The following is a 15383-nucleotide window of genomic DNA, read 5'->3' on the forward strand; positions in this document are numbered from 1 at the left end:
TCTCTAGCTTACTTTATCGTAAGAATAAAGTATGTAATACATACAACATACAAAATATGTGTTAACTGACTGGTAAGGCTTCAGGTCAACAGTAGGCTATTAGTAGTTAACTTCCGGGGAAGTTAAACATTACGCACAGACTTTCAGCTGTGCGCAGGGGTCGGTGGCCCAGCTCCCACGTTGTTTCAAGAGTCAGCTGAATCACTCTCTCACCTTTTAGCTCTGTTAGTATTTGCTTTATATGTGTAGGTGCTCTGGTGCTGAGTACGTAGTCTCCCTTGCACTTGTTAGCTTTTTATCCATGTATTTCAGGGCTGTGTTACGAAGTGCCTATACCTTAGAATTAGTGTTTTATCCTCTTGGTGGACTGACCCTTTTATCATTATAAAATGTCTGTCTTTGCCTCTAGCAGTTCTGGTCTTAACATACATTTTATTGATATTAATGGAGCCAGTCCACCTGTCTTTCAATTACTGTTAGCCCAGTAGTACTTTTTCCATTCTTTTACTTTCAACTTACTTGTCTCTGAATCTAAAGTGTGTCTTTTGTAGACATAGTTAGATGCTTTTAATCCATTTTTCTAATCTTTCATGTCCAATACCTGGCTTCTCCTAGAGGCAGTTTCTATTGACTGTTATTCATACTATGTATGGGCCATACTTTCCTATTTCTTTGTCTCAAAATTATTTGTTGAAAACTAGAAATCTTAAATAACATAATACAGCCACTCTGTAATTCAGGTTCCTTCCCCTCCCCAGCTTTTGATGTCACTGTTTACTTGCTTCTCCTGAACTAATTCTGTAAAGTCTATATTCTTTGCTGTGTGTGGCCACTGAAGTCTCTGCTCAGTTAGCTCAGCAGTCAACCTATTACTGGACAGAGGTTCCCTAAACACTCTGAATCAGGAAGTAGTCAGCCTGTGCCGTGGGGTTCTGCATGTGCTGAGGCTCCAGGAGGTCGTTCACAAATCTGTTTGAGGCTTCACTTTCTGCTTGTGCAAAATCTCAAAGTCAAGAAGAAGTGAGAACTTAGGGCCTTCCCAAGTTTTTCCTGGGCATGTAGACACAGATTCCCAAATATATTCAGAGCTTACCAAAGCCCCCTTTATATATCTTATTTCCCAGCTTTTCCTTTTGAGTTTTTTGGTCAGCCTCTTGTTTGTCAGCCTCTTGTTTACCACCATCCCAGGCAGCAGCAGTGTTGAACAACTGCCACATACTCTGGGGAAAAGTTTGCTTTCAGTGAGTGAGTGCAGAGTCAGATCAAAGAAAGACAAGCTATGCAAGTGACGATTTTCCAGGGAACTGCCAGACAAGTCACATACACGTAATGACAATTCCCTGGGAATGGGACTTTGAGGAGAACTCCAAATTGCCCATTCCAGTGGATGCTAGGCTTTCGGTTTTCAAAGCTACCGTGACTGTGAGGCTATTGGTTTTCAAGATTACTCTGGAGCGGGGGAGAGGAGAATGGTTAACAGGATAAGTGAAAACAGCACAAAGCTTTCTGTTCTTATGGAAATTCAGCTGGGTTTTATTTTTTTCCTCCAATAAAGTCTTTAGATTGTTACAAGCATTCTGGTTAATATCCAGAGTTCTGAAAATGTTTATTTTGGTCATTTTTTGCTAGTGTTCTCACTGTTTTTTGGAGGAACGGATTTTCAGAAGTACTGTCATTTAGAAATATTTCTCCCTGTGATCTTTAGACCCTAATGAAAGACAATTTTTAATATCAATAATTAACATCCACATCAAAAATTGTCTCTTTTCATAAGCTTTATTTACTTAACACAATAAAATATTTAGATGACAACTTTAAACTGGATGAGAAGCTACTAGTTTTTTCCAAATTCTTTTGGAAGATTCATGAGCAGTATGTGTAAAGATCACTCAGTCAAAAATGCTTCTTTAGGACACCAGGAATTTCTATTATAAGGTGTAAATAAAACTTTCATCATTTAATTAACAATTGTTATGTTTTACAACATTTAAAAATAATGGTAAAGTCCCTGGTGTTATTTTAGTTTATAAAATCACACTCATTCTAAATTCAGTTTTATTTCATTTACTTGCTTGTTTGGTATTGCCTTTTGTATACTTTCACAGTGACTAAACATTGCCTATATTAGTATAAAGATATCAATTTGACTCACATGGACTTTGAAACAGCAATTAGGAAAATAGCAATTGGGGGGGAAATGGGTATGTAAAGTCAGACCAACAAAAGATAATTCAAACACTTTGGGTCCTCCACAGTAAGGTAGTGTTCTGGGTGCAATCAACTGGAACAATTTGCCTTGATTTGTCTGACCAATGCAGGGAATAAAGATATGCCTTGATTTGTCTGACCAATGCAGGGAATAAAGATAACCAAAATACATGGCTTTCTATAGGTCAAAGATGCCCAACAACTTCTGGAATACTTGGTTAGTTGAGGCTCTTTAAATCTGCCATTTATTGTCCTCCTCTGACTCACTGGTAATTCTTCTAGGTAAGGTTTAGGAGCAAAAGCAAAGGGTCAGGTCAGTCCATTTTGCGTGTTACTGACATCAGTGTTTAAACACTCCCCATGTTTTTATACCATTTTTATCAGGGAATAAAAATAAAATGGGTCTTCCCTAGTGGCACAGTGGTTGAGAGTCTGCCTGCCGATGTAGGGAACACGAGTTCCTGCCCTGGTCCGGGAAGATCCCACATGCCGTGGAGCGGCTGGGCCCGTGAGCCATGGCCGCTGAGCCTGCATGTCTGGAGCCTGTGCTCTGCAACGGGAGAGGCCACAACAGTGAGAGGCCCGCGTACCGCAAAAAATAAAATAAAAAATAAATAAAATGAAGTCTTTATCATCAAGAAACAGTCCTTATGAGACCTGCATTTTTTTTCTCCTTGTTATACCAAATTGTATCAATTAATTTGAAAGACTGTTATTCAAACAAATACTGTCCACTGAACAAAGTGAACTTTAATCACTGATTTTGTATCTCAACAATTCATAGGTATCAAAGATACAGTATCATGGTTCTATCCTCTTCTTCCTAGTCTATTCTGTTTTCTTTTGAAATTGAATCATGACTTTGGAAAATAGTAGGCCTGCTCTGAAACAAACGCTGGCAGTTGCATGCCAAGGCAGCGTTTTCATAGAACTTTCTTATATTCTGAATTCCTTCCCATTAAATGAATAAAGCATAGAGATTTGAAAAGGCCTCCTTATGCATTAAGAGGCACACAAATTATCCTTTGAAATCAATGCACCATTTCCAATCAAATCTGAGGCGCTCAATAAGTATAAATCTGTAGATCATTATCTTTAAAATCAGGAGGCATTTTTAACCAAATATAAAATGGAAAAGCCACAAAAAGAATTCTATTTGAAATCCCAAAATACCAGGGAGGCCCAAATCTTGACTACTTAGCCAATTAAGGTACCATTATTAATGAGACAAAACATTAATCAAAAAGTTAAAAAAAAAAACCCAAAACTGGGGGTTCACATTCCCAAACAAATTTAAGGCTATTCTCCCAACATCATTATACTGCCATTAACAAATATATTTTCTTACAAAAGAAAGAGTTTTTTTATCCATTTGTTTCCTTTTAGAGAGAAATTCTTTGATGAATTTATCATGTCTGAAAAACGTAACTCGGACACGTTTCACATTTAGAACGTTAGGTAAAAAGATCATCCTCAACATAACCCTACTATGTTTGGGAGAGGGAATAGAAGGTTTCATACACTAAGGGGCAAGAATCTGGAAGAGACAAGTTCTGTAAACTTCTGTAAAGGACCAGATAAGAAATATTTTAGGCTTCACAGGCCATAAGGTCCCTGTGACTACTGAACATTGTCATTTTAGTTTGCAAATGTGTGTGGCCGTGTTCCAATAAAAGTTGGGAAAATCAGCGCGACCATGCTTGTGGGTCACACTTTGCCGGCCCAGTCTATGAGAAAAGGAAAAGGAGCGGCACTGGTACTGAGGACAAACCACAAGTGGGCATGCAAGCAGATTAGGCGTCCTGATGTATTCTGTGCCTTAATTTCAGGTTTTCCCTTTGTTAAAATTGTGGCATTTTTTCCCACCCCAGCAGATAATCAACTCCCAACTTTAGTGGTAACTGACAGCAAAGGAGGAAAGTTAAGAAGAAGAGTTTCATTCTTAACAATGTCACTTAGACACCACACAAACTATAATCTAAAGCTTAGCATAAGTGTGACCAAGTCTTTACTTTGAGCATGCTTCCCTGACAACTAGGAGAATGGAACCTTCTACCAAGCTCCAGCCAAGACCTGACCCACACTCAGCCCTAAGGGGAAGCTGCTGATAGGGTGGCTATCTCAATTGCACATTCACCAGGAAGCAGCCCACAGCATATACTCTGATGGAAAGGTTGAAGAATGAGCAAAATAATCCTAACATTTTTCATTTTTAATAGTGTAAAGTCTGGAAACTTTGTGGAAAACGTGCTTTCAGAGAAACTAAAAGCTCTCATGATCCATTGGTAAAATCTGGCTTCATAAATCTTGAAATATTAAAACACAGCAGGCATACCCTCCCACATGACAACTCCACCTCCTGCAACATGTTACAGTAAGTGCTGAAAAAGCATACTACTGATCTGGTAATTACTTTACTTCTGGAGCTCTGCTAAAAGCTCCTATTTTGCTTTTGTTTTGTATGCATCTCTATCAAATAAGCTTAATTGTGTTCTGCTGCCCTCAGGTGTCCATTTTTTAAATTATACATGAATACATGATTAGTTGGCAAAGCAGGATCCTTTGTAAATTTCCAAACCAGGAAACTATAGCTATAATATTCAAAGTATTCTTTAATAAACCCTAAACACAAGGCTAATGTAAGTGTTAAAAGTTCAACTTTTAGATATATTTGAAGTATTACTGGGATTTTTCCTACCACTTGTGTAACATATCGCCATTGAAAAAGGAGCCAGAAATGGCATAAAGAAAAAATAGATATATGGTAACTGAAAATAATGTTACAACACAGTGCTTCTCAAAGTGTGGTTCAGGGATCCTGTTCAGGGTGTCCATGAGGTCAAACCTATTTTCATAATAATAATAAAAACGTTTTTCAGTCTCTCACAAGTTACAGTGGAGTTTTCTAGAAGCTACATGACTTGTGATATACTGCAAAAGACAAAATGCAGAAGCAGAGAATCTAGCAGTCTACTATTAAACCAAATATGAAAGAGACTGGCAAAAAATTTTAAATGCTATTCTTTTCACTAAATTTTGTTTAAGTATAATTATTGTTCATAAAAAATATGTTATTCATTTAATTGGCTTCTTAATACTATTTTTTTTTTTTGTGGTACTCGGGCCTCTCACTGTTGTGGCCTCTCCCGTTGCAGAGCACAGGCTCCGGACACGCAGGCTCAGCGGCCATGGCTCACAGGGCCAGCCGCTGCGCAGCATGTGGGATCTTCCCAAACCGGGGCATGAACCTGTGTCCCCTGAATCAGCAGGCGGACTCTCAACCACAGCGCCACCAGGGAAGCCCTCATTAATACTATTTTAAATAATTTAATAAAATGTTTAAATTATCCATTTTAGTTTCTAATATGGTAAATCAGATATAAGTAAAAGCTTTTTGGTGGTCCTCAAAATATTTTAAGAGTGTAAAGGAATCCTGAGAACATTGAGAAGTATTTAGTAGCATCTTCTATCACTGCTTCATAGGAAGTAGTTTCTCTAAAATTTGAGAAGATAAAGGAAAGACTGCCCTCATTATCAAATTACAAAGACTAATCTCTACTTCTAACTTGATTGTCTAGACAGGCATTAAAGAAAATAATGGTATTAGAGGTCAGAGGTTTCAGTCACCTTCCTCATCCTCATTTCCCCCTCCCTCCCCAAACTATTTGCAGGAAGAAAGAGCAAAACCTGACTTAACAGAGTTTCATCTGCTTTCCTTTATCACCATCTACAAATGAGCAGTGCAAATGTGAGAAGCTCATAATGGTAAGAAAGAGAAGGGATGAAGTTTCTGAATAATGTATCAATGAGATAATCCGAGGCCCCTAAATGAGCCCCACTGACTCAACTGATAAAAGCTATCCTTGTTGTATTTTATAAGTATGAACTGATTCTAAGAAAAGTAAAACTACCAAAAAAAAAAAAAGGTGAAAAAAGAAAGAGAAGGGGGTAAGGGCAGGGAGAAAGGAATGGAGGAAAGAAAAAAAGTAAAGGAAGGCTTTCATTTTGAGGAGTCCTGGAAGCCAAGAAAATCCACCAGTGCATGATTAATTCTGACATGCTTAAATAAGGATTCCTATTAAAATCTCAGCAGTTGCCAATTTGACAGTGATGAGAGTCTGGTGGAGTCACTGTGGCTGGGGAGCCCCCACGAGGTGAAAGAAAGACTCCACATCAGGGAGGTGGAAAAGAGGACTCCAAGGGAAGGAGGCTTATGGAAATAAATACCACCCACAGCTGGAAATCAGATAGAAAAAGAATTCAGAGCCAGGGCTGGCTCTCCTGGAAGAGGACACTGAGGAAATGGGGTAGCATGGACTCGAAGAGGAGTCCACAGAGAAGACAGCTCTGCAGGAGAGAGGGACAGCAGAAGCAAAACGCACTCACAGCGGATGCCAGTTACAATGATGACGGCCGCAGAAACCCACAGAGAATCCCTGAGTTATTAAACCCACAGAGAATCCCTTAGTTATTAAATAATCCCTAGCAACCTCATGGAGATCTGTGCTGCTTTTAAGGGTGGAAATATAAGATAGCACAATATGAAAAGTAAAAGCATTAGAAGTCTTTAATCACAATTCTTACAACAGGCATTTTCCACTTCTGATAATAAACCAAATATTTTACCCACCATTCAAAATTCTAGGATCCTAGAAAGCCAATCTACGAATTAGAAACTCACAATTATCAATGCAGTTTACAGATTGAAAAATAATGAATTCCTATGACCTATCTCAAACTGAACTACACACTACACACACCTTCTTAACATTATTCTGTTACAAAACCTATACTTTATTCCTTGACTTCTTTCTTCCCCCTACCAGTATGGTATACTTGCCTTGGTTTTACCCCTTATCCAACCTATAACCCAACACCAAAAAGAGCCGGTAAGGTCCTGCCTCACACAACAAAGCCAGACTACTGAAGATGATGCATGCCAAGTATCCCAAGGACAGAGCATCTGCAGGATGCCCAGCCCGAGACAGGAAGCCACCACTCCAGAGAAACCACACCCTACACACTACACCCCATGCACAGGGTGGGCTGGCTCTGTCAATGCTAGAAAGCGGAGACACACCTCAGATAAAACTGCTGCTAAAAATCCCAGGCCTCAGTGTTAAAGGGTAGATTCTGTCACAAAATCTTGACTTAAAATAATGCCCTGGCTACTGCCTCTGACCATGGCCTGACCTGGGCAGCACCATCTTGTGGATCTCTTCCAACTTTTAGCTGTGACACTGGCCAACTACTGTGCCCCTATCCACCCCAGTCTCTGCTGCAACTCAGTTCTATTTCTAAAACTTCCTCCCATCTCAGGATCCAGTCCTGGTAAGAAGCTCCTGACTACTGTCTTGGCCCTGCTACCTGTCTTCAGCCTCAGCCTCAGATTCAGGAGGCTGAAGCTCGACTAGGACTGAAGTACAAGAGAGCTACTTTTAGTTAACAGAGCACATCTGAAGATAAGTCCAGAAAAGGAACAGGTTTGAGTTTATTCTAAAATGATAAATCATTTTATTCATGCCTTTCCAATAAAATACAAGGCTTTAAAAAAAAGTTTCAACTCTTTCCTTGTTGATAGTTACAATATTCAATACACCTTAGTTCCAACATAGCAAGAGAAAAATAAACCTTAGGGTTTGTTTTGATAGATATTGATCTGTATGCGCAAAAGTCTAACTTACATATAGATTTCAGATATGAAGAGGCATTTTAAAAATAAGAGATCACTTAGCAAATGTGACCACAATTATAAAATACTTATTTAATCTGAGTAAACCACTTGCAGAAAAGTAAAAGCAAGTCCATACTATTGCTAAAATAATGATAACTAATGATAAATCATTCGTATTTTTTAAAGTAAGTTCAGAAGGGAATCACCATTCTTAGCTCCAGTAAAATGACTAAAACATCTGAGCCCACTTAGTGAAGGGTGTGTAATTAAGAGAACCCCAGTGCTTTTCCACCACAGCACCTTAGTTACCTACCACCACCTCTGCAGTTAACCTAAGGGAGGTTAGCCTCACCAGCCCTACCAGAGTGAGATATGGCCTCTGATCCTTACCCAGATGGCAGGGAACTTGGAATGGAGTGTACATGCTACAAGTGTTTCTTTTTTTTTTTTTTTTTTTTTTTCGGTTTGCGGGCCTCTCACTGTTGTGGCCTCTCCCATTGCGGAGCACAGGCTCCGGACACGCAGGCTCAGCGGCCATGGCTCACGGGCCCAGCCGCTCCGCGGCATGTGGGATCTTCCCAGACAGGGGCACAAACCCGCGTCCCCTGCATCGGCAGGCGGACTCTCAACCACTGCACCACCAGGGAAGCCCTACAAGTGTTTCTTTAACGACAGAATAAATTAGAAAAAAGGAAGCTAGAAAGACATTCCAACATATGACACTGTATTAGACTCACTATATTAGTATACCTTCTACCATTCTATTACTAAGATTAGCAGGAAGAACAAAGGCCCATTCCAGTGCATTTTCAACACATCATTCCTAAGCACAGGAAGATTCACAAAGAACAGCTGTAAGAAGTGAACCTCCCAGGTTATACCTCCCCCACTGAAAGCATGAGGAAGGGATGAGCTTGTCTCAGCACTTCTTAGAAATGTCATGCTGTTGTACTGCTATTATGACACAATGGTAGGGAAGAAAAGGGAAGTGGTTTATTGGTTCATTTCCCAAGAGGATTACTCTGGCTTTGGACTAAGTAATGAGAGGGGATGACCTAGGCAGCACAGCATAAGGAGAAGGTGAAAAGGGGAAGATGCTAGAAATAATTCACTGTATACTCTTCATGAATGATTCACTTGCAATAAGTCAGACACTGTAACATAATTCAGGCAATCATAATGCAAGAGAAGTTATATCCAGAATTATGAATTAAAAACTTACCACCTAGAAGGAAAATTTATTTTTTAAATGAATCCAGAGGAGGAAAAGAAGAGAAACACATTTTCACACAGTTAGTTTTTATGATAGCTAGTATACTTTCAACAGACTTGAAACAGCATGCACTGTATATAAGAATAAAAAAGTCTAATATACAAAACTTAAACAACAGACAATCTGAAGTATGTAGCACACATTTTTAAAAACAAACCTAAGAACTAATAATCAATAACAACATGATTTTGAAGGCGATACAGAGAGATTTACTTGCATTCATAATTTTCTCCCTCATATGTAATTCTGCCACTGTAGCCAGTTGTTATTATGTACGATTGGCATAAATCAAGATAATATTAAACTGTTCATTTATATAAACTGTCTCTTATATCCTAGTTGCCAAAAAGAAGTGCGACGCATCATTTAATCTCCTTTCAATTCCTCAAGTGTGGAAGACAAAAGCAAATCCAAGATCTGTGGTTCTGAACCTGTGTACAAGAGGCCCTGGGGTGCCCATGGCTTGTCTGGACATCAAGCATGCGGAGTTATCTGAATAAATAACAAACTTCACACCTTTACTTACTGCTATACTTGAAATTATTGTGATTAATAAGACACATGCTTATTTGAAAGTATTATTAAAGCAATATTAGCTTTTTAAAAAGCAATCCAGCTTTTAATAGAAATAAATCCCCACAAATCTAGCAACTTCCATAGAAGTACTATGACATCCCTAACCTTTAAATAAGAATCGAACTATTACTGGATTCTCTTTTTCATTATTATACATTTTCTCAGTCAAAAGAGAGTAAATGCACAACTATCATATGTGGATGGGACCTCAAGATATCCAATGTGAAGAAGATTCCTCATGCTGGGACGCATTGGCTTGGATTAATGTTTGTATGTGGACAAGCATAATCAAAAGTGTTTCCTTCAGCTGATAGTTAGGTTAAGAAATTGAGTGGGAGGAAAAGAAGGGGACAGAGTTGCAGCTGTTATCACAAGATGAACAGAAAAGAAAGCAATGAAAACGTGCTTCACTGTTAACAGGAAAACAGAGGTTAGGACAGTACACTGATTGGTCATCCCCATATCAAGTTGAATGAATATTAGACTCTAACACTCATTTCAAGGCTCACACTGTGGGAATCCCAGTACCTTCATTTCCACAAGACATATTATCCACGAATGTCCCCTGAGAACATCTACATTTTCAGTCTATATAATCTCAGGACACAAGTTACATATGCCTTCAAGTCACTAACGTGTTCTAAATTCACCTCCTGCAAACTGCAGAAGGAATTTCCTAGTTGAGTATTGTGAGATTTGTGAAGACGATGTTGAAATTATGATTCTATCACTGTATCTTCTCCTTCACTTTCTTGACAGTAGAACCGTTCTTCCCCCCCCTCAGTCCATCTTAATGACCCCATACAGCTCCATTTTGCCTCTCTTAAAGAGGAGCACCATGTTTAAAATAAGGTGTGACCTTTTGGAATAGTAGTAGAACAAATTAGGACCAATATCTAAGTTTTAGTTCTTTTAATGTGGTTTCTTAATTGGAAGATAAATCATATATCAAATCAAGGGATGATCTAGACTCTTTAATTATAAGAAACATGATTTTCTCTTCAAAATAAATGGACCTGGGACTATGAAATAATTTTTGTGCTAAGTACATGTTGATCTATATTTAACTAAAACATTTTCTCTAATATGAACAGTTCAAGTAAATGCTAAAATTCCACTTCTATGAAAGGTGAAAGTTTACATATAATTCTAAATTCTGTAAGTTCATCCTATACTTTAAATAGAAGATGAGACAGTAGATTACCTTGATATTTCAACTAGCAAGAGACCAGGTAAGTTGAGGAGTGTAAAGAAGTCTGAGTTTTAAGACTTACTACTATATTTAGTGAAAACATAGTTGACACTTTCAGATCTAACTTATATCCTCTTTCCACTATTCTATATCAACCCTAGTAGCTAACCAAAAAACAAAACAAAAACAAAAAACATAAGTAAAAGCTCTGTCTCTGCCACCTAGTGGAGAAAGAAGATACAAGAACACACATTACAGCTAGAACAACTCCAGACGTGTAGGCATACGGAATTCACTTAAAATTATGTTCAGTGCTAGCATGTAGAATAAGTTATTTCTTTTTCCAAAGGTTTATGTTTACCTACCTGCCATGTAGAGAATGAGGTAAAGGGAGGCAGAGGATAAACACAAAAGCAAAGATAAGCCCAAAATATTTTGGAGCTCTGTAAGACAGCTCTTCACACACCTACACTTACATGGCCATGGAGATCTGTGTTAAGAAGCATCATTGCACAGGTGAGGCAATGGACTCCATCTAACAAAAGAGACAAGGACAGAAAGCATTAATTCACTATTTCCTATTGGACTCCTCAGTATCATTAAAATAGCATACCTATGCTTAATTAAGAACCTATGAAAACGCAATACTGTGGCTAGGCAAAATTAATCATATTCATTTGGGGAAACACAAAATAGATAAAGAAAAAGTTATTAAAATGATCTCAATGCACAGATTTGGACTCTACTGGTGATGAAGTAAATTATTCCTACCTCTGGAGGACAATTCGATAGTATATATCTAAAACTTTGAAACAGTGTCCTTTGACACAGCAAACCTACTTCTAGGGCTTTATACTAATGAAATAAGGAGCTACCCCAAACACAAGGATACCTAAAGAAAGACTGCTTACAATGGGGAATGAGTAAATATAACCCACCTAAAACACAATTCTGTTATGTTGAAGTCATTAAAAATGTGGTCCAAGTATACATGTTGAAATGGAAAGATATTTTACAATAAAGTATTACATGAAAAACACACTATATGCAGTATGATTCTATTTAAATATAATACATCTAGAATGATATATAATGTAATATTAAGAGATTATTATCTCTTGATAGTAAAATTATAATTTTTATCTTTTTTATTTAAAGTTTCTCAATTTTCTATAAGATATACAAATGAAAATAAATTATTTAATACTGTTACTTTTTTATTTTCTGGGAAGAAAGTGAATTAGGAAAGAAGCAAAAGTTAAAGAAAACCAAGATTTGCATCTTCCAATGTTTACTCTTCGGGTATTAGTTCTCTGGCTAAAAATATATAGACAGAAATAGTTATCCTTTTTCTTGCCATGCTTTAAAGGCAACATTTAGGTTGACTGGTCCAGGATGCTATGGATCAGACAAAAGTGAAATACTGAAATAATCACTGAAGATTTAAAATTAATATTTAGGGGAAAAACGTTACCCAAACCAGCAAAGTCATTTCACACTTATATGGAAACATCACTTTCTCTTTTTACTTTACAAAGGAAAAGAAAAAGCACTAAGAGTTAAGCTTCTTACTTCCAAACCTTAGGATTAGTTCTCCTTATTCTCTCCCTGCAATTCTCAATCCAAGTAAAGTAGACAATAGCAGTTGCAGATGCAGAAAAATCTTATTAATTTATACTAAATGTACAAAAAAGCTTGTCCCACTACTGAATTCATGAATTAAAGATAGCTTACCTTCCAAACTATGCCTCTGAGTAGGTGATTTCTCTAAGTGGACTACCTCTAAGTAGATGCTACTAAATGCTTAAAAGTGTATGTATTCCAGTATTCTAAATACATATAAAACAAATTCTTGAATGTATTTCTAAAACTCAGCAGCTAACTCTCAAATATCCTTATCAACAGCCAATTGAGTACACAAATCCGTAGCCCTTGTTTCACTTAGTAATGTCAGTGTCTTCTTAGATTTGAAGAAGGTTCTAATAAAAACAATCCACTTCTATACCTTTCTTTCTCCAGTCAAGGCCGACAGTGATACAGACAGTGAATAAATGGTCTACATATAGTCAAAGGAATAAAGACAGTTCCTATTTTACGGATAGGAATGTGACTTTAACAATCAGTTAATTTAGCTACAGCCTTCAGGGCAGAGGCAGCAGGAGCAATCACTTTAGTCAATATAAAGTACACTGACACAATGTTAATTGGCAATACGGAAGCTAAGAGATAATTATAATTTCTAGTGCATCTAGTCTCAGTGATTTATTCCAGAACTTGTAAGTTTATGAAAGATACTCCAATTGTAAGTGAAAATGCTTGACTTCAAACCCTGAAAACTTTGCTTTATTATAAGAATTGAAACGGAGAAATGACCTATCTTCATAAGGTATATCAAAAATTAAATAGTTTAAAGTTGCTTTTTAAAATAGTAAATACAAATATAGACCATTAAAATCATAAACCAGAGTCAGTGGTCAGTGCTGTAATAATGAATGTCCAAAAAAAGCACCAGAGACACACCACAACCTCCAGTGAGATTTGCAGATGTTTCCAAAACTAACCATAAAACTATACATGCCCTTCATCAAGAAGCTTAGAGATCAGGTGTATAGGAAGGAGAAAGAAGAAAACTAGCATTTCACTTATTACAATGTACACTGACATAAAATCTCAGTGACAAACCATGAGCAATTTAAAGAAAGTATACTGTCATACTATGGAACTGGAAAATGGAGTAAAAGTAACTAAAACAAGAGTAAAGAATATCATGCAGTCATTAAACATCATGGCTTTTAAAGAATATTTGATAACATGAGAAAATGCTCACAATGAAAGGGAAAGACAGTAGGAAACAAAACTCTGTAATGATTCCAATTTGACATAAAATATTGTACAAATAGACTAGAAGGAAGTAAATCAAACTGTTAGTAACAGTTATCTCTAGGTAATTAGAGATAACTAGGTGATTTTCATTTTCTTCTGCATAAGTTTCCATATTTTCCGTAATAAAATGTAACCTTCACACATTGAGGAAAATAGCCCTTGTTATAAGAAAGAAATTCAAGCATTTCCATCAGATTACCTTGTGAAGCAATGGTATCTGGGTTACAATAAAAATATCTATTGGAGAAGTGTACTAAAATTCTCTCTCGTTCTTGGGTTTCTCCCACAAGAGAAAATGCTTTAAAGAAATACCTAAAAAAGAATTAAGGGGGAAAAGGTGAATTTTTAGAAAATGTTACCATACTCTCTCTGTTTGACAGTTAAAAGTTAATTCATTTAAACATAAGAAATTAACAATACAAAGTAAGATATTCTATATTTTTAAAAAATCACTTACTAGATGGCCATTCAATATAAATTTATATTGATGTTTATATTATAGGAACTGTCAATATAAAAGATGACAGAGCAATAACATGGTGGCCAATACATCAAAAAAAGCCTTGGGAAGGTGGATGATTTCCACATATGTTAAGTGTCAAGTAGCCATTTTAAAAGATCAGTCAGATAAAAACTAAAGAACACAAGTCTGGATGCATAACCATGTAGGCTATGTTTTAAACTTTTTTTTTTTTTTTTAATTTTTTGGCCATGCCACGCGGCATGTGGATCTTAGCTCCCCAACCAGGGATCAAACCCACGCCCCCTGCACTGGCAGTGCGGAGTCTTAACCACTGAACCGCCAGGGAAGTCCCCTGTAGACTATGTTTTAAAGCTTGACAAAGATCACAGGTTTTTGTCATTTTGTTACTTGACTGTAATCACCACCGACCCACTATTAAAATTACAATTATATTGTCTTATGCACAGTAGATTTCTTTATTATTATTATTCAAACAGAAAGTTGCAAAAATTATAATGATCCTCGTCAGTTCACTCAGTTCCATGTTATTTTTTTTTTCATCTTGAACTTTTGTTAGCACTTTTAGGAATTCATCAGTTTTCCATTAGCACAGTAGATTTCTGTTAATTTTATTTTGCCTATTATCACCACCATATATTATTAACTTGCTACATGAGGAAGAAACTGGAAAATAAAACCCTAATTTATTTCTTAAATTAGGAATACCAATCTAGATCAGAGTCACTGAGAGTACTGTCTATTATAGATGTATCCAGGACCCTCACTTGACAAAGTAGATGCATTTACCTAAACATGAGATGGGAAGGAAAAAATCATTTAAAATGCCCTAAGAAATCTTACTTTTGAAAGAAACATACAATAAAACATATTTCAATGATGAAAGTGTTGCTGTCTTCCTTATCTGTAGTTAATCTAAATTATGTTGATCTAACTTTAATTTTTCTTAACTTTTTTTTATAAACCATATGAGAGAGTAAAGCAAAAATACAGATCCCTCCCCCACCCTTACCTGTTTTCATTGACAAACCTATGAGTACCCTTGATTCACGCAAAGAGCCAGAGACTAACTCACTGCTGTGCATTCTAACGGAAC

At 36.9% G+C, this 15383-nt stretch overlaps 1 protein-coding gene across 10 annotated transcripts in view; it reads right to left on the minus strand.

Moving 5' to 3' along the window:
• PSD3 (pleckstrin and Sec7 domain containing 3) overlaps positions 1 to 15383 on the minus strand; it is a 570605-nt gene that overhangs the window by 290198 nt on the left and 265024 nt on the right. For all 10 annotated transcript variants that reach the window (XR_009517869.1, XM_060001190.1, XM_060001192.1 and 7 more), the window contains 2 exons: positions 14006 to 14118; positions 11400 to 11458 (listed from right to left, as the gene is read on the minus strand). Coding sequence is in view for 9 of the 10 variants with exons in the window: in XM_060001190.1 (XP_059857173.1) it covers positions 11400 to 11458; positions 14006 to 14118 (172 nt within the window). In the remaining variant the exon portion in view is untranslated. The remainder of the gene's footprint in view (positions 1 to 11399; positions 11459 to 14005; positions 14119 to 15383) is intronic.

Source organism: Delphinus delphis, chromosome 21 (genome assembly GCF_949987515.2).
Source record: "Delphinus delphis chromosome 21, mDelDel1.2, whole genome shotgun sequence".
Lineage (NCBI taxonomy): Eukaryota > Metazoa > Chordata > Mammalia > Artiodactyla > Delphinidae > Delphinus > Delphinus delphis.